This window comes from Zonotrichia leucophrys, chromosome 3, assembly GCF_028769735.1.
Source record: "Zonotrichia leucophrys gambelii isolate GWCS_2022_RI chromosome 3, RI_Zleu_2.0, whole genome shotgun sequence".
Classification (NCBI taxonomy): Eukaryota; Metazoa; Chordata; class Aves; order Passeriformes; family Passerellidae; genus Zonotrichia; species Zonotrichia leucophrys.
The window spans coordinates 105,224,218-105,248,586 of record NC_088172.1 but is presented as its reverse complement, the minus strand read 5'-3'; the positions used below and the strand labels follow the sequence as shown (position 1 = coordinate 105,248,586).

Below are 24,369 nucleotides of genomic sequence, written 5' to 3'. Positions count from 1 at the left end.
GCTGTTCCCTGCTCTGCCTGGACAACCATCCCCAGGCTCCCACATTCTGGGTGACCACAGCAGAGCCCTAACCCTCCTTTTTCTGGCAGGCTGGGGTGGCTGCAGGGTGAGCTGGTTCAGACTCCCCCAGCCAGTGTGTATTTCTCCCTGTGTGTGTTTCCCATGGGATCAATCCCTGAGCCAGGTAACTCACTGCTGCCAGGGCCAGGGCCAGGCTGGATGGAGAAGGGGGAATGCTGAGGGGACAGCATGAAAACAGGGCTGCCAGTGGCACTGCCCCCATGGCACTGGAAAATCCAAGCTGTGCAGCTCTCGGTGCCAACACCTGTGCTTGCCTTGAGGCTGGGATTCTCAAAGCTTGGGAATTCTCCTGCTAGAGTTGGCAGCCTGCCCTCCCCTGCTCATAACCCCTGTCCAGCAGGTTGCTGCTCCTCAGCCAGGCCTTTTCAATGATTCTCTGACCCCCACAGAGCCACAGCTACATCAAGCCACTATTTTTTTCTTTACAAGGGATTTGAAGGTGCTCAGCTGAACAGAAGTTGATTTCTTCCAATAGCCTGAGACCCAGGCTCTGATTTGCCCCTCAGACCCAATTAGCAGACATCAGTTTGCCTCCCTGTGTCTGCAAACACCCACTGCAAAGAGAACAACCAACATGAGCCCTCAGGCACAAGTGTACAGAACTTTTTAATAGGTGCTTCCTACCAGTGCCATCATCAGTGGGCTACAAACCACAGATATCTAGATGGGAGGCTGAAGCCACCTCAGGCACAGCCTCCCACAGCCACATTTGGCTTCCAAAAGCCTGCGTGCCCCCAGGGATGGAAATACACTGCCCCCTGACTCAGGCTGGTCTGAGCCATCCCCGCTCCAGAGGAACCACCCACACACCTTATGGGCTCATCTCTTTGTGACACCAAGGAACAGAGCACAAACCTCCTGCACCACATGAGAGCATCCCTCCTTCCCAGCCTGGCTCAACGCTGGCATTCCATTTTATCCCTTGATTAGATTCTCTACTAATTTCAAGCCCTGCTGATTTAGGATTTGCCTGCTAACCTGCCTGCTTTTATAACATCTGTATCCAGTCTGTTACGTATTTGGAAGCATGAGAGCTAATTCAGATTATTTGCACAGACTGGACTCAAGAGGTGGTTATTTTATTTTAACACTCAAGCTCGCTGGTGCTTCATTGTGAACCCTGACATTAACTAGAAGGCAAAAACCACTTTTCAGAGCCAAAAGGCCAGCTAAAATAAAGCTCTCCAAATTCTATTTAAGGCACCTTTAACCAAAACAAACAAAAAATATCCAACAATAACAAAAAGCAACCCCATTTCCAAAAGACAGCCAAGATTTAAAATAAACCTACATAGGAGAATCAGATGGCAGTCAGAAATTCATTGGGGTATTTAAAAACTTTGTTTAAATGTTTATTTAATCTGTTTTCAGATCTGCTGGATGATGACTGTTACAAAAATCAGGATTCTTGGATTGATTCTGCAAGACTCCACACAGGCCAGTTGTGACCCAGAAAAAGAGAAATTACTAAAGCCATGCTTTGAAAAGTGCTTGACTTGAGGCCCATGGCTCATCCCACTCTAATCATGCCCTGCTGCTCAGCACTGCAGAGAGTCCATCTCTTATTAAGGTCCTTAAAGACAAAAAAAAGGATTTATTTCAGCAATTGTGAGGGTCCTCTCTGGCGCTACTCCTCAGGAGGAAAACAACTACCTGGGCAAGGAGAACTCTTGCTCCTCTTGCACTAAGTGCAGAGCCTGCAGGTTTTTCCCTGGGGAGTGGGGCTGATGGATGGGGTCCCTGTCCTGTCACAGAAAATCCACACAGGGACACTGTCCCCTGTCCCTGTGAGAGGCACATGAGGGAACATCCCAGGCTTCAAGATTCACCCCCAAGTTCCAAGAGCTGCAGCACACATGGTGTGAAGCTCATGGCCAACAAGCTCCGTATCCTCCCAGAGCAATGAGAGGTGGGCAAGCTCAGCGAGAAAATCCATGAGGCATGAATATGAAAATGCAGAGCCGGAACTGCTAACATCCATGAGAGATTGTCATGAATTCTCTGAATAATTTGGCTGAGCAAACTCCCTGATATTCATGTCTTGCATGCTGCTGGAGTCCATTGCTCTCCCAAGGCTTTATGGGAACACCATTTGTCCTGCAGTAATAGGGCAGAAAAGCTGGAAGCTGGAGCTAAGAATTTCACTTGCTCAAATAAACAGGAACACAAAGGAAAGGAGCTGTGGTTGAAGTTCTGCTTCTCTTCCATTCCCTCACCTCCATGAGATTCAGTTTTGCCCTTCCACAGTATTTTCCAAAGATGATCAACACAGTTCTCTCTGGTGCATGCAGCACATTTCCCTTTTGCCCCAACCAAAGAAAAGATCTACTTCATACTCTGAATCATTTTCAAGATGGTATCCCAGCAACAAGCATCCAGCAGTGTGTATGTAAAACTGGCTCTACTTAGATAAATAGCAGAAAAGGCTGCAGTTTCTTTCAAAGACCCAAATGACATTTAAATTTTCCTTTCAGAGACACGTAGTAAACGGAAGGAATAAATCAGCTGATTCAGAAAGCAGCGCCTCAGATTTTTTTTGCACACTTTGTCTTGTTTGCTATCAATTAAATGGAAACTCATCTTTAAAAACTTTCTCTCCACATTTCTAACCTCACAATATTAGTTCAGATAAGATTATTACAGTATTTTATACCTATTTTGCTGACATTCCTAGGAATTTTATTTAAGCCTATGAAGGAAGGTCTCACTGAAGGGGTGTTTGAAGGTTGGCTGGGAAAGATTTTGCTCCTCTGTTTTGGAGCTGCAGGAAGGGGCTCTGTTAAACCACTGGGGGAGCAAATATCAAGGAAACCTCTCAGCACAGAGCTTCGTATGAGTCAGGGGATCAGGAGATGCAGGCTGTCTCTGCTACAGAAGGGTTGTGCCCCACCTCTTGGACCCCTGAAGGAAGGAATTATCCTGCAGGAAGCTTTCCTGGGATGAAAACCCAGTTTGAGCAGGGAGGTGGGAGCACATGTGCCACTGTGGCTGCTCCCAGCCTCACCCAATCTGTGACTCCAGAGTTAACTGGAATCACCTGCTCAAGGTCATTCCATGGAAAAAAGCCTTCTTGAGGGCCAGGTGCCACCCTGGAAATGCTCTGGGTTGAGGAGAGCTCCTGGATGAGCAGGATGCAATGGCTGCATCCCTGCAGCGTTAGCAGCTCCCACAGCACATTTCCTTCATGCACCTTTTGGATAAGGCAGGAGGGTTTAGCCTGTCACTTATCTCCAGCTACAGATCACACCTCAGGCTAACACTGAAATTGTGCAAAGGTCACCTATCCCTAAAATGCCCTCACAGGATTCCTCTAGGACAGCTTGCACAAACTCTGCCCTTCCTTTGAATCCTTTCAGGCTTCTTCTAGTGCCCCTGATCCTAAACAACTCCAACCCAAAAGCACTCAGAGGGGTCTCAGGGACCTCAGGGTGGGAAAGCCAGAGCTGCTGCTGAGGAGCCATCCAGAGCAAAGGCAGCACAGAGGAGAGGACACAGCAGCCAAGCCCAGCCAAGCTGGTAGGAGTGTCAGGGGACAGGACGGTCAGGATGGATGGAGATGAGAGATCTCCGAGGCCAGGTCAGGAACTTGGGGTTTATTGCAAAGGGCCTGGGTGCAGGGCCCTGCTGGGAGCTGCCAAACACAGCTCAGAGCAGGCCCGAGAGGAGAGAGAGGGAGAGAGCAAAAGGGGTAAGAGAGCGAGGTTCTCATTACAATACAATAAATCTTCTTCTGTGTTGAATATTCTGATTTGTTGTCTTATATAGCACAGCAGTTCTATTATCATTATGTTACCTTAGATATCAAGAGTTCTACTATCATTATGGCGCAAGGATTCCATATCACCAGGGTTTCATACCTACTCGATGTGTCTCACAGGCAGCTCCTCTAGGCACTGACTCTTCCTGGTCCTTGCAGCAGCCATCTGACTGCAGCTCCCACCAATCCACTCTTTTATACCACTGCTCTTATTGGCTACAGGTGTGGCCTGTTAACATCAGGCCTGCTCCTAATCTTTAGTAATGGGTTCAGCTGCAACTCTTTAGGGGGTAAGATTGCACTCTATACACCTTCATTTACCCACACTGTGTACCCCTACACTAATTTTAACTAACTAATCTAGTACAATATACAAATTTTATAGCATTTACATACAGCCTATAAGAATCATTACATTACCATACTGTGTTGCATTTTTAACTATTTAAAAACTCCTCTTTGGGCCCCTTCAGCCAAGCTGGCAGGGTCTGCTCTGAGCCTTGGGCCTGTCTGCAGGCAGAGGGTGTTGTTCCATCTAAAGGGGATCACCTTCAGCTGGCCACACCATTATTTTCTCCATTGTTTGAAGTATCTCAAAGCTTGCTTTCATTTCAATCTCCCTTATAGTTTCCATATTCTCAAGACCTTTTGCCAGACAATGATATTAATAAGGCTTTCCTGTTGCATGCCCCCACCAGAGCTCACTCAGTGCTTACCCTGGAGGAGGGCAGGTTGCAGGCCTCCAGCGCCGTCTCCACGCGCTTTCTGTCCGAGGAGAACAGGCGGTAAATGCTGCAAGGGGCACAAACACAGGGGTTTGCTGTAAACAACTGCCTTGATGGCCCTTGTGCCTCAAGGACTGAGGATCTCCCAGCAGCCTATTGCATCTTTAGCCATTTGTCTCCATTTGCTGGCTGCTCAGTACAGAGGGGAGTTTGACAGAGCTTGGTTTTAACTCTACCCCACACCAGCCCCTATCACAGCAGGCATTTATTTCAGCCATCACTGGTCTCTTCATTCCCCCAGTGACATACAATTTGAATCTGTTTATTCACACATGTCCCTGAGATAAAGAAATTATGCTGCTTCTTTTTTTTTATTTTTAATTTTAAATTTTCACAAGTGGAAAGAACCAGGGCAAAGAGGCAGGACATCTGTGTCCAAAGGGCATTTGAGCAGAGACACCCCATCATCACTGTTATAAAGAGAGGGTAAAATTATTCTTCTAGGCACAGGGGTGCCAAACTCATCCCAAACACATCTTCACAGCCCCAAGTCAGCAGAGAGCACGTGGCAAGGAAGGGGAACAGCACTTACTTCTTCAGAGGAATGCGCCCCTCTGGAGTCACCTGCAGCTTGAGCTTTGTGTAGCTGTGGAGAGAAAAGCACCCTGCTTTATTTTTACAGCATTTTCAAGGAGCTCTCCATCACCTTCCTAGCTCTGGGCTAGTGCTCTGATCATGTGGCAAGTCCCACTCAGCTCCTTCTCCCAGTAGGAAAACGTGTTGGGATATCATTATTGACCACAAACCTTCTACTGTCTGTCCTGAGAGAACTGTAAATGAGTTTTGCAGTAATATCATCTGGTGAAAAATGTGGCAACACTTAAACACTTTAGAGGACTTTTTTTTTTTTTTTTTTTTGTTAGAAAATTCAGCTTTTTCACTTCACCCAGTGGTCTGCCAAGAGAAGAAGGAACTGCATGGTTCTAATAAACTTTCCTTTTCTCCCCAACAGAAAATGCCATTAGCAACCACTTCAAAAGCACAGTGCATGCTGAAAGTAGGATGACTGGGATAGGAACATTTCCACAAATCCTTGACTGGCCACAGTTTCATTGTCTGGAAACTGAAGCCTTTCATGCTACTGTGTCACCAAGCACAACTCCCAGCACTGAGGGAGATTAAAACAAAAAAATCACAGCAGCTATTTAAAAAAACCAAAGTTACTTTTATTTTGCCTTCTATCTTTTCAAAATTTTGACTACATTTTGGTGACATTGAGTGTTTTCCTCTATAACCAAGGAAGTTAGAAATAACAGAAGATGGGCAAAAGCTGTTTATTATTGCACTTCCAGTGCTCCAAGGAACTGAATGCCATAGAGAAAACCCCTTCATTCTCCTCCAATGCAATCTAGTTTTCTCTTTCAACAAAAGGGTTCTGATAGGACTCCAACCAACCCTTTGCTTAGTACACCAATTATAATGGGGAAATAATTTAATCTTCAAAGTTATACATTTCTTAAGTGGCTGATTTGGCATCCGTGCAGAGGAGCTGGAAAACCTCACGGTTTCCAAGTGATTTATTAATTAGTGGGAAAAAACACAGGAATGCCATGCTTGCCTGCCACTGAATCCACACAGTGCGTCCAGTGACTTCATCTTTAATTAATATGGCTTGAAAAGCTGCCAAGGAACAGCTCCAGCCAAGGAGCTCTGCTGCAGCGTGTGATGAGACATTTCATCCCTGGTTGGGGTAGGAAAGGGCCTATTAGGCACAGCCCAACCCTCCCCACTGCAGAGCTGCCAGCAGAGCCCACTGGGCACCGGGGCATTTCAGGGGCAGGAAATTGTACAACAAATCCCCCTCCAAGCCCTTCTCCAGCCTGTGGAGCTGAAGGAAGTCACAGCTCAGGTGGGCACACTCCCAGCAGGCAGGGCCAACAGGAAATGTGAAATGTTCCCATCCATCTGGGATTTTGTTTGCCTAAAACATCCCTGCTGCCCCAACACACCATTGTCAGACACAATACTGTGTTTCCAACAACACCCACCCTTCAGATCTGCCTTAAGAATTCCTGCATGGGGAGGAAACACACACCCACAGATGCACATCCCTCCCTCCCACCCACAGCAGGCACCTGTGGCTCTGTGGGATTAAATTCAGCACTCTGGAACATTCTGACTCTGAGGGCAGCTCATGGAAGAAACCTCACAAAGTGCAGGAAAAGGGGAGGTTAATTTTGGAAGGAAGATGATTTTAGGAAGGTAAGTTTAGCCCTGCCTGTGAGCAGGGAAAGGTGTTTGGGGTGACACAAAGCTGACTTTAAGCAGCTAACTCAGAGCCTAGGGAGGTGCAGCCCCTCTTTTAGATGCCCAAAAAGCCAGTGAGTATCCCAGTTCAACACCAGCACTTTCTGGCAGGCTTTGCCATGCTGTTCTCAAAGCTCTGATTTCCACTAAACTGCCTCTCATCAGCTGAGAATTGCTAACATGAGGTTTAGCTCTCTTCCCTTTCAGGTGTGCATTTCACCCAAACCTTCTCACAAACAGCTTTTCTGCTTCATGGAAAGCAACCCAGAATCTGCCCTCTCTGCCAGGCAATGCAGAGGAATGAATTCTCTCTGGATCACATGGAAATCAGAGAGATGGGACTGAGGAAAAGGGACTTCTGGCATTTCTCTTTTTTTGTTTTGTTATCAATAAAAGACAAATAGGAAAACAAACCAGAAGCAAGTCAGTCCAGAATATTCTTTCTTTTTAAATGGAGACTTTCAGCCTAGAGCTGAAGCTTCAACTGTACAAGGGGCAGGGAACATGGAACTCTGACTTTTTCTGCAATGATTTCATAGTTTGCCAGGAGAACCCTCGAAAGGATTTTTGCTTAGATGACTTGTGGATAACAGGCTTTTTAGAGCCAAAGGAACAAGGAGCTGTGTTTACAGAAGTGACAAGGCAGCAGAGCAGAAACAATGTGTGCCAAGGTGAGTAAGAGGCTGGAGGAAGATGCTGCAGAAGAAGGAGCAGCTCCCTAGGGTGACAGGCAGGGCCTTCTCCACAAACAGGACACCCAGCTCCCCAGGGTGACACAACCAGGGCCTTCTCCAGAAACAGGACACCCAGCTCTCAGGGTGACACAACCAGGGCCTTCTCCACAAACAGGACACCCAGCTCTCAGGGTGACAGGCAGGGCCTTCTCCAGAAACAGGACACCCAGCTCCCAGGGTGACAGCCAGAGCCTTCTCCAGAAACAGGACACCCAGCTCCCCATGGTGACACAACCAAGGCCTTCTCTAGAAACAGTACACCCGGCTCCCCAGGGTGACACAACCAGGGCCTTCTCCACAAACAGGACACCCAGCTCCCCAGGGTGACACAACCAGGGCCTTCTCTACAAACAGGACACCCAGCTCCCCATAGTGACAGGCAGGGCCTTCTCCACAAACAGGACACCCAGCTCCCCACAGTGACAACCAGGGCCTTCTCCAGAAACAGGACACCCAGCTCTCAGGGTGACACAACCAGGGCCTTCTCTACAAACAGGACACCCAGCTCCCCAGGGTGACACAACCAGGGCCTTCTCTAGAAACAGGACACCCAGCTCTCAGGGTGACACAACCAGGGCCTTCTCTACAAACAGGACACCCAGCTCCCCAGGGTGACACAACCAGGGCCTTCTCTAGAAACAGGACACCCAGCTCCCCATAGTGACAGGCAGGGCCTTCTCTACAAACAGGACACCCAGCTCCCCAGGGTGACACAACCAGGGCCTTCTCTAGAAACAGGACACCCAGCTCTCAGGGTGACACAACCAGGGCCTTCTCTAGAAACAGTACACCCAGCTCCCCAGGGTGACAGCCAGGGCCACTTACGCCTTCTCCAGGAACGCGTCCCTCGACATGTTCTGAGCCAGCAAATTTGTTGCCAAACTGAACACTTCATCTGACCACTCCTGTGAAGGAAAAATTGAAGAAATGAGGCTCAGTTTACATGTTTAGTGACACAATGCAACACATTTTTGGAAATTACGCTTTGAAGAAAAGGGCCTAATTAAAGCCTGAACTTGATTTTTCCAATTACATCTTCCCTCCTCATCTGTGAGACCTGTTTTTCTCATGCTAGAGAAAAAATGAAGACTGTTACAAATCAAAGTCCTGACTCTATCAAAGATAAGAAAGAAGCTTATAAAAACTCCCCAAGCAGCAGAAATACACTGGAGTACATTTCAATTACTCTGATGTGCAAGGAAGATGCAACTCCAAAGAACTCTTTCTCCCTGATTGCACATCCTCACATTGTGGTCCTATCCCTCACGAAATATTTTTCCCTCTTCCTGGTGCAGGGAAGAAATGCTACAGAATCATGGAATGGTTTGGGTTGGAAGGATGTCCAAGAGGATCCAGATCCAAGGGACACCTTCCCCTAGACAGGCTGCCCCACATTCCTCCAGTCCTTCCCCTGCCTTCCTGACCTTTCCTGGTTCCCAGCAGGGCTGACCATGATTATAAACTGAATTTTAGAGTTTGTGCTGCTCTCCTCCCTCTCAGGTCTCTCCCACAGCTCTTCATTGACAGCTTCAGTGCACTTTTCCTTCCCAACTTGGTGCTTATTCACAGTCTTTAATTGCAAACCTTTTTCATCACAACTGTGGTTTTGGATTGACTTCATTTCACCCCAGTGAAAGAAAGGGAAGAAAACAAGCAGTGCCTTTGCAAACAATGTGATTGGTTTTTGTTTTAGTTGACAAAGCTTTCAGAGTTTTGTTCCAAACAAAAGTTTATGTTTCCTTTCATAACAGTCCAAATCCAAAATTCCCACTGCCATCCTCTTTGGGAAATATTCCCTTCTCCTTGGCCTTTCTTTTTCTTGAAAAAAAAATATATTTAAAACAAGGGGGAGACCATTCTGCCAAAAATGGATAGGGATGGGAAGTGTCATTGACTTCCACTAAAACAAATGTTCCTGTGTCACTTTGCAGCTTAGAGCCTGTTTTACCAAAAAATCCTCATTTTTCCACATGACTAGGTGACTGATTTGAGAAGCTGGGGGGGTTTTCCACCTTTTTTATATGCTGAGGTTTTTTCCCTGATGTTATCAGACCTTGTTCCTGAAGCTGGTGTCCCACCTGTGCTGCCAAGGACAAGGCTGCCTGCATGCCCAGTGTTTTAGTGTGTTTTAGTGGCCTTTGATGTCCTGCAGCTCTCAGATCCTGAGCCCATCCCACTCACCCTCAGCAACAGAGGTAACACCTCTCCTGTGCTGCTGTTTGTGCATGAGAAACCTTCTTCCCTCAGACACAGACTTGCTCTGGAGGCAAATCAGTGTTGCCCAGATAGTCCTCCCTCCACCTTCTTGTGCCATTCTTCTCCTTTAATTGTTTTTCCTTCTTAGGTCTAGTTTGGAAAAGCCAGGGGTGTGAGAAGGCAGAGGAGGAGGAGTCAGGCTTGCTAGCAGCACAACTGCTTTGCTGTGAGTCCTGGAACAGAGAGCATATTAAGTGCAGCATCTGTTTTTCTTCTTGGCAACTCATTTTTCCAGGCTCAAAATAGGCTCATCTTGTAAACACTGCTTTGTTTAGGCACTAATAATAGCTGCTCAGACTTCTCCCTGTGACACCGATGGCCACAGAGACTCACACAGCACAAAATACTCGCTGGAAATCGAAAATACACTGCCTTTTAACAGACCCCAATGGACTGTTCTCATCTTGCCGCTTCTGCTGGGCTTGAAGCTGCAATATTTTGTGTAAAACAGAAGTAGGGCACTCCAAGAGTATTCCACACCCCAGCTCTTCCTTTCCTCTGTCCGAGTGCTTGTTGATGGGAGCGCGAGGGGAACTCACTCATTATGTGCCTGTCACACACATTATTTATGTCATCAGCCTTGCCATTTGTTCCATTCTGCTCCTCTGCTGGCTTTTCCTGGCCCTCCAAAGCAGCCCCATTGCTGTTGCCAGAGACTCTGAGGGTACCTGCAGGCTGAGCCACTCCTAACTGTGACTGCCATGGGTGCTGCAGCCTCTGCACACGTGATACAACAGGAAAACAGAAATCTGGGCTTTTGGAAACAAAACAGGGCTGCAGCAATGCCAGCAAACCCAGCACTGACCCCTCATGGGAGCAGAAGGACCTGGCCTTCTGATCTGCAACTCCAAGAAGCCACATGCATCATGGTGACAGAGAGCTTCCTGCACCTGATCCCCTCCTGGCTGTGTCCTGCCACACCAGTTCACCTTCTGCCATTCCTGTGAGCTTTGCTGAGGGGTAATTCAGCTGCTCAGGGCTTTGGCAGGCAGCACATGAGCAGCAGCTCCTTGGAAAGGTGCTGCTCCTTTGGAAATGCACTAATCTCTCTTCCTCTGCATGCATCAGGGGACCATGAGACAGAAGAGATGAGACCTTTTTCATAAGAAAAGGCAGCACAGAGCCTTGAAAACTCTTCCTTCAAATCAGGCGTAACTACATGTGAAGGCAATGTCCCTCACACATTTCTTTTTGGTGGGAGGCTAACAAAGCAAGCTGCTGAAATTCTACACTTTCAGAATTTCATTTTTTAAAAAACCGTTTCAAGTGAATGTGAATTTATTTAATTCTACTGATCAAGCTCTTACGTACACTGGGGAAGCTAGAAAAATGAAGATGTATGCTGGAAAGAATAGGATAGTGTGACTTGTGAATCATCCTCAATGACATCATTTTACTGATGGAGGAATTCATCAGCTCTCAGTGATGCATTTTACCCAAAGCTCATCAAAGTGAGGAGAAAGAGATTTCCTGGGGCTCTGGACAGGGCCCTGCATGGCCGGGATGGGAGTGCAGAAAGAACAGAGATGTTCCCTTCTCAATCTGCTGGATTTGGGAAGAGAGGGAACTGATGGGCTGGACTTCTTCATGCTGGGAGTGGAGACAGAGAAAAGGAGCATTTGCCCAGAACAGGGTTTGGGAATGAACTCTGCTGCTTCTGCAGCAATCTGAGGATGCTCACAAGTAAATCCTACCCCAGACAGGCACTCTCAGATGGAAATAAGTGAGGGCTCTCTCAGTGCTGCTTCTCTCCCCAGCAGGACACACCTTCCTGCCTGCCCTTTACACCAGGGCCTCATGAATTCCAAGCTGCATTCTTTGATCAGAGCAGGTGCCCTCAGCTCATCACTGATGTGCTTTAAATATCAGTTATTTTCTCCTGGAGCAATGAACACAAACCAGCACACTGACATTTCTATTTCCTGCACCTGAGGCAAGCTGAAAAACCCAAGACTTGCATATTCTCCTACTCTTTTCCCATAACTTGGCCAGTGGATGTGACCAGCAGAGTTTGTAGCAGAAAAGGCAAAGGGAGAAATGCTCTAATGCAATGATTTTAATTGCCTCATTAAGATCATTACAGTTTACTTTGCCTTTCTCCTTAAGGGAGCTCTGGTCAACACTTGCCACACAGCTTGAAGGTGTCACAAATGAAGGGTTAACCAAAAAATATTCATGCACTGAAAAGGAAAGGTGGGAAGGATTTCCATTGGCACTTGCTTTCCCTGGAACATCAGAAGGGTCAAAATTTGCAAGCGTGACGCTGGAAACGCCTTGTACTGACATTGCTCCCCAGAGCTCCCTGAGGGATGGCTTATGCCTGATGTGCTTATTTATTACACCTTCTCTGACTCACTGCATGGGGCTGAGACAATAGAGACCAAATTCTGTGTTCTGGTTCATGTAAAGTTGGTAAACAGGTTCAAAGGGGAGGAATTTTTAGATGTGTTCAACAGCGATCAAAACTGTTCTGATTCAGACAATCAGGACATTTAACACGGCCTCAAAGCACACACAATTCATCTGCAATTCCTTAAAAATTGCATCCCCAGGCCACAGTGCCCAACTGATCAAATATTAATTTATTTGCTCTACTGCATTTACAAATAAAAAGAAAGACTCAGATTCTTAGTTACTCAGATGGTAGGAGTTACTCAAGATTTAGAGCAGCCAAGCTTTTACAAAATATGATTTTATCCACTTTAAGGTTCCATTATCAAACAGAAAATAGCCCTAAAACACCCATTTCTGTGCTGTTGTAGCAAACAGATTATGGCTTACGGACTGCTGGCTAGACAGGAAAGTGAGAAGGAGGACACAAGCTCCTGATTTGGGTGATTTTCCCTGCTCCTTGATAAGGGACAGCAATTTCTGCGGGGAAAGCTTTAGCATACCTTTTCATTTCCCTTCATAAGCATAGCTCCTTTTTTCTCCTGAAGAGTTATTCCAACTGCTTTCATTTCTGCACTGTTAAGATTTCTCACCCTGTAGAGCTCTACATTTTCCAGCCTAAGAACAGCACTTCCCTCTCAGCTCTTCATGGACCACCACAAACTCCTCTGTCTCTATTCTTCTGTGACCAAGAAGAACTGGAAATCGTGGTTTTGCCAACTGGCTAAAGAAGATTAGCAGAAATGGGAATCTGGCAAGCAGAAATGTCCCCTCCTTGCTGAAGGCTTTCATCCTATGACCTTTTTGCACCTGGCCTAACAGTCCTTGTGGGCTGTGAGGTGTTAAAATAATCCCTCGCTGTTGTTAAATCCCTGCAGGCTGCAGAGAACCTCTTTTCACACAATCTGGTGAAGGCCAGGATGTGAAAATGCCCTGTGCAAAGTGTTCTGTGCGTGGATTTCTGGATTTCTGGGAGCAGAGCGTGCCCACATGAGTGGAAGGAGAGAGAGGAGAGGCTTTGGGATGTCTGCTGGAAACAGATAAAGCAAAAGTTCCCAGCTCATTAAACAGAATTGAATGGTAGAGAAATTGGAAGGAGGAGGAAAAAAACCAAACACAAATGTACTAAGTGTAATTGCATGTTGTGGGTTGGACAGAGGAAACTGATGGACCTGCACAGAAAAAACTACTTTTCTAAGAAAATGATATTGACTACAAGCCTTATCAAGGGCTCTCAGCAGGCAAAATGTGATGCTGCTACTGAAATACTGATGTGTGTTTGGGGAGCCACAGTGTAACATCTCATTCCTGAGCTAAAATTTGTGTGTAACACTATTTTTACTGCGATTATTTGGGCTTTACAAGCAACGTTCTGAACACGAGCACACTTAGCAGGGGCATTAATCTTGCTGAATAAACTCCTTGGGAAAAAAACCTCCACAAAACAAAAAAAGATTGCACATTTCTTCTTGGGAAGCTCCAGAATAGAACTGTGCTTCATCTCACAGCAGGTCCCACTTTCAGCTCAGGTATCCCTATCTCCAAAGCTGAATTGGCTGTGACAGACTTGACGTGGCAGGGGCGTTACCTTTGCAATGTCATCCTGGAATGCCACGAGGTTCAGGTAGGAGATGTTGACCAGGTCAGGCCCGTACACCACGGTGATCATCCTGTTTTCCAGCCGGCCTCCCGCGTTCCCAGCGTCCAGCAGCTCCCGCAGCTTCGGGTCCTGCAGGGGAGCAGCCACCAAAGGGTTAAAAACCGCTGCAAATACACTGCACAAGCTGCAAACACTCCCACTCTGAAAAATCTGTGTCATTCTGAACGTTTTAAACACATTGGCCTGTCGGTTCTGATCCGGCTAATGACTCATTAAATAGTTAAAGTTATTAGCCCAGAATAAAAAGGAAATAATTTCTGTAAATGCTCCAAAGCTCTGAGCTCCGTGTTGGTGCTGTGCACACTCAGAGCTGTCCAGCTGATGGCTGCACAGTCCTGTTTTCAGTCATTTTGCTGCAGAAGTCAAGCAAACACAAACTGTCAAAACAACACAATCTGTCCAAAGGCTACTGTCCTCAGCAGCGATTTTAATGGGTCTGAGATAAAACTGAAAATGAGAACTTAAGTTTTTCCTGAGGAATTAAGAAGACTTTCGGAGTTAACTTTCTTAAACTCTATGAAATGAGTAATGGAATTTTGGCGTTGCCCTCCTCTTTCTTCATATTCAACAGGTGATGTATTATTGAAATTATTAGTTATATTCCATTTAGATTTAGCTTTTAGCCTTCACCCTCCCAGTTTGTACCCAATACAGAATCACAGACTCATCTAGGTTGGAAAAGACCTTTAAGAGCATGGAGTGCAGCTGTTCCCCCTGCCCTGCCAAAGCCACCCCTGAGCCATGTCCCCAAATGCCACCTCCACACTGTTAAAGCCCTCCAGGGATGGTGACTCAACCCCTTCGTGGGCACCTTGTTCCAGCCTCACAGAGGAGCCACCACCTAACACTTCTGTGAAGGAAAGCAGAATTCAAGGGTTTTTACCAGCTATTAATAGCCTGAACCTCAGCTGCACTGCAACCTAAATGTGAGTGAAAACCTCAGGTTATTTGGTGACTCTGCTCATTTCTGTGAGGCTGCTCCATTTCCAAGAATTGCACTCAGTGTGTTTGAAATGAAGAAAACGGGTCCCTGGCCTCGTGGTGAAGTTTATGGAGACAGATGAAAAGCTGCCCTGCATGACTGGATTCACCCTTTGGAAAGGGCCTGTACAATGTGAAAGCTCAGCTCTCCTAGAAGGCAACAGTGCTCAGTCTCCTACAAAAACTAAAAAATGGCTAGCAAGAGAGTCCCTGTGGGATGACAGATGCTGTGCAGAGATCAAGTTATTTCAAAACTGCCACAATAAATGCTCTGCACTTTGAATTGCACTCTCCCATGAATCCTCTCCCCACACTGCCTGCATATGTTCCATTTCTGGTATTCTTAATATTTCATAACTTTTTAAATAAGTATCTACATTTCCACCAACTGATACCAATTAAATTTAAAATGACAAGGTTAATATGATAAAAAAGGGCCATTTTTCATGGATCTTGCAGGAAATCCTGTACCAACAAGACATCAATCTACAGGGCATCTCCTGATAGGTATCATACCTTCTTGGAGGCAATGGAGCTGTGTGTGCTCACCAAACACTTCACCAGATTTAGGAAAACACTTTTGGAGCATGAGGTAGAAACTGAAAAGAAAGTACAGGGCTGTCTATCATAAGTGCTAAGCCTCTTTAAATACTGGGTATGATGCCAAGAGTTACAGGAGAACAGACAGAATGATCCTATTTAAGGGCTCTGTAAATGGGGAATATCATTGTGCTCCCAGACAAAGATGGTTTCGTGGGTAAACAAGTTAATCACAGCCTTTCACAGGAGAGAAACACGGGAGGGGGATACAGAAAGAGTAGTTGTGTTTCAGAGATTTCAGAGGATTCAAAAGCAGAAAGACAAAGAAATAGTATCATTTAGATGTGGGAGAAGGGCTAGAGAAATGCCCTGCAGTTGCTCAGTCAGTCATGGTGCATTACTTGATGGGTTCCTTTCTCCTTTATTTACAGGCTGGATGTTTCAAAGCTTTGTTTTATGTCTCTGGGAGATGAGAATCCATCTCCTTTCCATTCCAGCCCCAAATCAGACAGATAAATGCCTGTGCTCAAGGGCCTGTCTGGGAGCAGCATCATTCTTCCTGGGCTCAGACAGAGGGGGACTGTGCCTCTGCTTTCCTGCTTCCCCAGCACTGCCTCTGCTCCCTCCCTGTCCCTGAGCCTCCTGCTCACAGCTCTGCTCTGGACCATGGACTGCACTGGGAGCACCACAAGGAGAGGGCAGAACCTCCCTCTTCTGCATTTACACCTGGCCAAGGCTGCCTCAGGGGTGAATCACACTCCGGTATGACCAAGACAGGCACCAGCCACGCACCACAGAATAATGAAACATATTTGCAATGAGATGCTTTCTCCAAGGAAATTCATCCAAAGCAAAGTTATCTGGCACTGGCTCAGTTTTCAGAAGTGCAAATTAGTGGCAAATCAAGCAATGTGAGTGTGGGTTTGGTTTTCCAAATCCAAGATTTTTTTTGCCAGGTTTTCCAAGCAAGCAGTTAGAGCATTGTCTTTGCGCTGCTGTGTTTGAATGGCTAAAATGTGAATTTCTCTGCTCTAAGGCTTGTCTAGCAAAGTTGGAAGCACAGAGTCCATTACAGCAGTGCCCTGTCCAGCACCACCCAGCAGCTGTTAATAAAGGAATACACCACAATTCCTGGGCTGTCTCAGTGAAACATGCTGTAGGCCCCACAGACCCCAAAGACATATTCTAATAGCTGGTTTTTAGTATTGTTTTAAACATTTTCTATTTTTAATTTCAGTGCAAGAGAATAATTTTGATGCAAACATGACTCACAGCCATGCTGACCCCTGCCATGGGTGCATTTGCCCTTCAGGGTGACAGATGCACTTGTCAGTGACAACCTCACCCTCAGCTGATGATCCAGGCCATAATTAGTACTTGGATCTGAGGTTCTCACACACCAAACCCCACTGCCAGCTCCCACATTCATTCCTCTGCTCCCTTGTTACCCCCTTCGCTGCAAACACTGCTGAGGAGATGAGCAAAATCTCCTTTTCCAACATCTTGAAGACTCTCAGTGCTCTATGAATCAAAGCCCTTCTGAAAATGTCACCAGGTTTTCCCGTGGAGATGGCAGGAAAGCACATGGGGAAAAAATACCAAACCAAGCAGCAAGACCAAATTTAGCTTCTTTTATGCAAAATGGGATTGATTTTGGTGATTCCATTTTAGGGAATGACACTGGCAAAGCTGCTGCTGGCTGGGGTTGTGGTTCATGCACTGGGCCACAAGTGGACAGATTGGTTTGGGGACACACTCTTTGCTAAACTGGGGCCTAATTAGCAATATGGTGAGCTCTTTGATGGACATTCAGAAGAATTACACCTATTTAATACTGATTACAGCAACTTTTGGAACACCTGAAGTTTGGGAACACACCCATGGGATGGCCAATAAACAGCAGCCATTGGCAATACCCACGTAACTCATCCAAGTTCCCTTTGCAGCTCAAAAATATTTTAAGTCTTATGATGTTTCCTTTTGCTTCTTGCAGTCAAAAGGGATCGGTTTGGTTTTCCCTTTCCACTGGAGTCTGGTAGGAGCTTCAGCTCAAAGACTGTAAGTACCTGAAGGCTGCCCCAGAAATAGGTCAGGAAAATCAGTGTTTGGATGGGACAGTGCTGCTTAAATTCCCAGGGGCAGATGGAATTTGTGAGCAGGCAAATGTGGAGGAGGCGATAAGGATGGTGTTGGCAGCACAAAGAGCTTTAGAATCTATAAAAAATCACATTTGTCATGTCAAATTTGGGGGTAAGGTTGGTCAGAGGATTGCCTGCTCATTGGAAAACATCTTCCCTATTTGGTTCTGCTGTCTTGGGAAACTTATCAAAGAAAATATACCTTAAAACAATGGGAAATAAAGAGAGAATAGAGGAAAACATTAACCAGAAACATTAAAAAATAAAGGCTTATGGAAGTCCTACCATTTTCATGAACAAATGCAAAATAATGACTTTTTGTTAGAAACCAGGGTCCTGTAGACAGATGGATAAAAATAGATTTCAATCAGACTTTCCTAAGTTTCTCCTGCTGTATTTCCTTTTCACTGGAAATCATAAGAATAACACAAACTCAGAGAGGCACCTCAGCCACATCACAATCCCTGCCTGCCACTGTGACTGCTGTTATTAAAATGTAGGTCCTAACCCTGAAATCCCAATTAGTGTGTGCTCTGCACAGCACAGCAAATGCCATAACATCTTTTATTAGTATCACCAGCTCCTTAAACTGTTTTTTTTTCCCTGCAAACCTGCAGCACGCCATCTGCCTCTGGTTCTTTCATGGTCATAAAAGGCTGCCACGAGGTTCTGTGGCACCCAAATGGTGATCCCAATACTCCAGGGAGCAGCAGGGCAGCTGCAGTGGTGCCTTGGGTTTAGTTTTTATATTTTTCAGATTCTGAGCTGCTTTAGTGTGTGGGTCTGGGCTCCATATTATGGGATGGTGAACTCTGTGCACAGAGCAGGGAGACAAAACAATTCCTGCTCCAGCTGGGCACCAAGGACAAATGATCCAGATCTCAGCCCAGGAGCACAAACCCTGTGGGCTGGAGAGAGAAAAACAAGCAGGGTGGGACTGCCTGGGCTAAAGCTGGAATGGGACAATGAACTGCAAGGTAAAATGGAACAGAACTAATAAAAGTGAGAGACTCCATGACCAATTGTGCATTTTGGGACCATTTTGGGTTCATCTGGGATGCAGCCCAAGTGACATCAATGGAGATGCTTTGAATAAATCCCTATTTTATTCTGTATCTCCATCCAGCCCCTGTTCTAGGCCAGCCTTCCCAAGGCATCAGCAGCACCATCTCAGAGAGCAGCTTCTGATCCCTTTAAAAAGCAAAGGAAATGCTAAAGGTTTTCCTGGGTTTGATGGTTATAGATATCCAGACTATCACAGCTTCTTGGGCTGCTGGAACAGGTGTGCAACTAAATATTGGGAATTTTTAGTGAAAACATGAATTAAAATTCAAAAACCTCTCAAAACTATCTCACACTGCTATAGGGTACTTCAGAATTCCCTGCACTGCAACTGTCATGGTCTGCATTACTACCTGTAACTATCACAATCCCAAATCATTGCATTTATGTCCTGACAACTTCAGGAGAGACTTGAAACAAAAATGGCACCAATTTTCATCTTAGTTTTCTGCTCATCGAAGTGAGATTTCCAAGCACTCAAAAGTGCATTTATATTTTTCTAGCTCAATATGTATCCCAGAAGAAGGAATATATGGGAGGAAAGAAGCTGCTACATATGCAAAGAGTTTTCCAGGAAACATTGGAAGTTTGAGGCTTAAATTAAACAAAGTACCTTCTTAAATCAGGGCTTTCTATTATGACTCCATTGAAGACTGAACTCCCACAGATTTTCCACAAATAGAACAATGTCTTGTCTTCAAGAATTCCTTATCACAGTGTGTTTATCAACAAAAATGTATCTATATATAGATAGCATGGACATCTCATATATTTGACCCAGATTTCAAAATACCAGCTCTTAACACTTAAAGCTCCAGGTGAGTTGCTGGTTTAGGGGCAGTAAAATAGGAAATATAAAGTGACTCCTAAAATCACAGCACTTACCCTGTGGCCTAGCTGAGGGTTGCCAATTCCCAGCTCTGCTGAGTGACCCAACCCAGCTCCTCAGTGCCAGCTGCCCAGCACACAACACCAGCTAAAGGCAGGATTTGCTTTCTAAGGCTCTCAGAACTCCTTTGTACCCCTGTGGCACCTGAAGCACACACACAGCTCTGCTCTGCCAGGATTTCAGGGCCATGATGACACCTAAGAGCTGCTCCTCATCTTTGTGTGGGACCCTCAGGAACAAAATGTCCTTTTCAGCTGGCTGAAACTCGCTGCTAACAATGCCCACACAGACCTCACATTGCCATTCTGGTTCCATTCCCTTTGTGCCACACATCACCAAGAGCTTCCCATCGAGTGCAGGGACAGACTCATCCTGCAGAGAAATCTCCTTCTCTGCCCCTCTGCTGAGAGCAAAGTCAGAACTCTCAAGTTTATTTTCCGGCAATGCCTCTCAGTGACTAAGGAGAATGTCCAATATGGGAATCACATCTGCAGAACTCACTGACAGCATTTTGTCTGTCTGTCTCATTGACAGCCATGTGAAATGAGCAGACTGCAATTAAGATATCAAAGATACTCAAAACAGTGCTCTCCAAACTCTCATTGATGACACCCAACACACAGGAAGTTTGATAGCTAAATGGATTTATGTGCATCCAGTTATCCTTACCAAAATCATTGTCATTAAACCAGAAATCTATTTAGCCCAACAAACACTGCAGTATGGTTTCAGCACAAATAATGTCTTCACACATTTCACAAAAGAGTATCAGATCAAGACAGAACCAAAATATTTGCAAATAAATTTCTCCTCCTTTCTAAGGTTTCAGGATGGATTCCAAATTTGGTGTGCTATCACCATAGCTACCTATGCACAGAAACAGGGCCAGGATCTTGTTTAAACACCCAAGTCATCCAGACATCATTTCTGTGCAAACCAAGTCAGTGTGCACAAAACAAGAGGAAGTTTCTTTAAAAAATAATCTCAGTCATCTAAACTGGTCTCAATTGGACCATCTGCTCGGTTAATACAGTGGAATATTTCTGACATATGACACAGCATGAGGTAAAAGGAGTCAGAAAAGCTTCAGTCAGTCCCTAGGGAAGGAGATCCAAGGCACGCACTGATCTGGTACGTGCAGCAATCCCAAACACCTCAGATGCAGCTACAACCCCAGGGCTGCTCTTCCCGCAGATATTATCAGGGAGGACAGGGTGCCATAAATCAAACACTCAGGGCTGATTAACCTTCCCTATAAAACACCTGCTCCAGAACAATGGCTGGTTTGCCTAAAATAGCTGGATCCAACTCCATGCTTGAAGTAACAACATCAACACATCAAGTTTACCAGGACCAGGCTATGCAAAGAGTGAAAAAGATACTCTTTTTTCTGTGCTGTACAGCTTTTGAGGAAGAGAGAGCATGTGCCAGCTCAATTCATGTTTTTCTTTGGCAAAGGAATAAGAGGGAAGCCAATCTCTGCCTGTACAATGGAGCTCTGGAAAAGAGAGGACTGTGTCAATAGACATTTCCAATAGCATTCTGACTGTGAGCTCTGAAAATGCAGGATGAATTCATGCTGGCTTTCTACAACACCTATGTTGCAAGACATGGGTTATTTAAAAATATCCAACGTGAGAAATCAGTATTTTTATAACACCTAGGGACATCCCCCCAGAAAACCTGCCAGTCCTATGTCAGCCACCCCACCAGGAGCACGGAATCATCATTTGGAAGCTCTCAGGTCTCTTTTCACCTCCATTTTCACTGACACCATCATTTCTATACCAGATGTGCTGCAAAACCTTACTGGGGACAACACTACAAAATCACTGATGGCAAAATTCACTGAGGGTAATTCAGTTCTAGTTTTGGTGAAGATACTCCTGAGAGTACAAAATCAGATTGATTTCTGCGGAAAAGGGAGAGAGATGCCCACAGGAGATCTATGGCAAACCCACTGAAACCAGGATTTTAGCTGAAATACAAAGTGAATTAATTGCACGTGCTGAGGAAAGCCCAGGGAGAAAAGCAGGGCCACCTCATCCCTCTTTTGCTGACCTTTCTCACAGCTCCAGTGATTCCAGTCCAGCTTCCCTGCGTCTCTCATGACAGAACATGAAGCAAATACCCAGCCAGGATTTTATTTTCATTTCCCGTCCTAACACTCATATTTCTCAAGATGTTTTTTTCCTAGGCTCGTGGTATTTGAGTTTTAGATTGTTTGCAAGACTGTGTGTTCTAACAAAAAACAAGTGACAGTATAAACCATCTAAGTAAAATCAGACCAAATGTGGTGGTTTTCAGTGCTTTTGGATGTGGTTGTGATTAACATGAGAAAGCTTCACTTATCACAGTGTAAATCTTAATTTATATTGATGCCAACTCAATACCAAGCAGCTACAACCACTCACAATCTTCCTCTAGGTGTTCTCCAACTCACGAACATTTTTTACCAATTTTATCAGCTGCAGATGGCTCATTATTTTAAAGATGACCATTAAGCACACACACTTCCCTTTCCTGCTTTTCCTTCCTCCAAATTCCACGAGTTTTTCTTCAATTTAATTTAAAAGGAAGAGATGAACAGACAGTGGAGAAAAGAAACTCATCTCATTTCCATGTCACTTTTATGAACTCGTTTTCTTTGGTCTGTATGAGACTATTGCAAAACCTATAAAAAGCCTTTAAATGAAATGATTTCTACAGCAACTTGCACAGCCCCTAAGGGCAGGAGTAGCTGGAACAGCAGCTTCATTTTCACTTATCTATAAATCTCACATGCATTGTTCTCCCAAACTGGAATTGCTGTGTGCAGTTATTTTAATAGATTTACTTCAGAGGTTGAGGCACAATCAGCTCCTCATTTATCTGAATTTGTCAAAATCTGAGCTGGATGAGGGCACTGTGGGAATCCTGCACGCTGCTCTGGAGCGCTCCACCAGGGCTGCAGGACTGCACTTGCACTTTAATGCCTTATTTTGGTTTTTGGCTGGTGGAAATGTGTCCGTCCAGACGGTCTGAAATGCTGCCTGCACCAAGCACCCACCCCACACAGACAGAACAGAAGAAACCAGAGAGCCAGGACATGAAAACATCTGACTAACAAGCTGCTCATTATTGCAACATTTCACACACGCTCAGCAACACAGGAAAAAAATAATAATAATTTTAAAAAAATTTTAAAAACCCAGCAAACAAAAACAAACAAAAAGAACAACAAAAGAGCCTGTGTGCCGTGCCAGCAACATTTTGTTCACTCTTGCCTGTCTCAGACACACATTTTGGTGTCACTTTTTTCAATCACAAAGTCACGTGGGATGCTTAATGCTAAAGGTTTCAATTTACCTGATTTTAATTATTGTAAACACTCGCTGCTCCCATTACCTTAAAGTATTTAATTCTAGGGAACTCATTTGCAGCAGAGGAAAGAAAAATAAACCATTTCAATGATGATGCAACACAAGTGGAAATTGTTTCCTTCTTGGGCTGTAGCAAACACTCAGCCTGCGAGCTCAGCACAGGCTCTTAATGGCACATCTGATTAATTATTGATGGCTAATGATGAGTTGTGCTGCCCTGTCCTGTGTCACAATGCCTTCCCTGCACCTCAGAGCAGAAGCAGAAATACATGCAGACATCTGACACCTACAAACTGACGCCAAATGAGCCCACACAGATGAACAAATTCCCTGTGGATCTTGATGGAGCTGTCCTGGCTCCTGGTGACAGCCCAGCTCGGTGGGAATTGGAGCCAGGGCACCACAAAACCAAGGGACTTGACTCTGAAAATCCATAAAACCAGCTAAAAACCACATGGCAAAATCATATGGCAGATGCCACTGCCTCAGATGGCAAAGTTAATAGAGAAAAAGTAATGCATAATAAAAATCAAATTAAAAGTCCTTTTTACAACTTGCTCAGGTTCTATTTACTCCAGAGAGGAGGATTTTCTCTAAGTACATTTTAACTTTCAAAATAAGTGTCTAGCAGACAAAAACCAAGTAGAAATAGGCTCCTGGCTTACAAGACAACATGACTACCGAAGGAAAAAAAAAGGAAGTAAAATCTACAAGGAGCATGAGTAAGAAGCCCAAATATGTTTTGCTGGCTGAGGAGGGAGAGACAGCAGTGAATAAATGCAGCCACTGGATTTGGGTGCTGTGGTGCCAGATGAATTTCAGCACCTGTGCAAGCACAGGAACCGTGTTCAGTCTCTGCTAGCAAAGGACATCCAGCACTGATGTCCCGGCCAGCAGCTGCACAGGGGAATTCTTCAGGGGATGCCAGGGACACTATTTAAGGCATTGGTTTTGTACTCCACGGTTTTGAGAGCTAATTGGGGAAGGGAATATACAAAGGGTGGCTGATCCATTTTAAATCAAGCCTGAAGAACACAACACATCACTTGGAGAGCAGTGCTGGAGGAAACCCTGAGTGTCACAAATCACAGATTTGTGAGCAGCCAAACAACGTGAGAATACCAAGGCATGGAAGAGGGAAAATCAGCGCAGGCAGAAAGTGGTGGAAATGGTCCCAAAAAATCCAGATGCAAACTTTTGAGTGAGCAGTTTTGGGCATCTGAATCATTCACATGAGTTCTAGAACCAAAATTCACTCATAAATACACATTGCTGCCTGTACATCTGCATTAGGACAGCTGCACCAAACTTGGTCCTTCAAACTGCTCCAGTCCCGTCAGTTTTCCTCATGGTTCACAGGGAAAGGCACAGGGACAGCAGGTGCTGCTTTTAAAAAGCAGACAGCTCTCACTGAACACCTCTGCATCCCTGACAGCAGCCATGGCTGGCTCTTTGCCACAGCAGAAATCATTAAACTTTGGGAAAG

The 24,369-nt window shown here is 45.3% G+C and overlaps 1 protein-coding gene and 1 long non-coding RNA gene across 4 annotated transcripts in view; one reads left to right on the top strand and one right to left on the bottom strand.

Moving 5' to 3' along the window:
- The window catches only part of LOC135446189 (uncharacterized), a 56,903-nt gene extending 54,259 nt beyond the window's left edge, over positions 1-2,644 (top strand). The window contains exon 4 of the long non-coding RNA XR_010439694.1: positions 1,453-2,644. This is a non-coding gene — a long non-coding RNA (uncharacterized LOC135446189). The remainder of the gene's footprint in view (positions 1-1,452) is intronic.
- Positions 1-24,369, bottom strand: part of PLCB1 (phospholipase C beta 1) — a 303,607-nt gene that overhangs the window by 134,934 nt on the left and 144,304 nt on the right. For all 3 annotated transcript variants that reach the window (XM_064709814.1, XM_064709813.1, XM_064709815.1), the window contains exons 4-7: positions 13,840-13,980; positions 8,430-8,509; positions 5,156-5,209; positions 4,555-4,630 (exon numbers count right to left, since the gene is read on the bottom strand). In XM_064709814.1, coding sequence (XP_064565884.1) covers positions 4,555-4,630; positions 5,156-5,209; positions 8,430-8,509; positions 13,840-13,980 — 351 coding nt within the window. The remainder of the gene's footprint in view (positions 1-4,554; positions 4,631-5,155; positions 5,210-8,429; positions 8,510-13,839; positions 13,981-24,369) is intronic.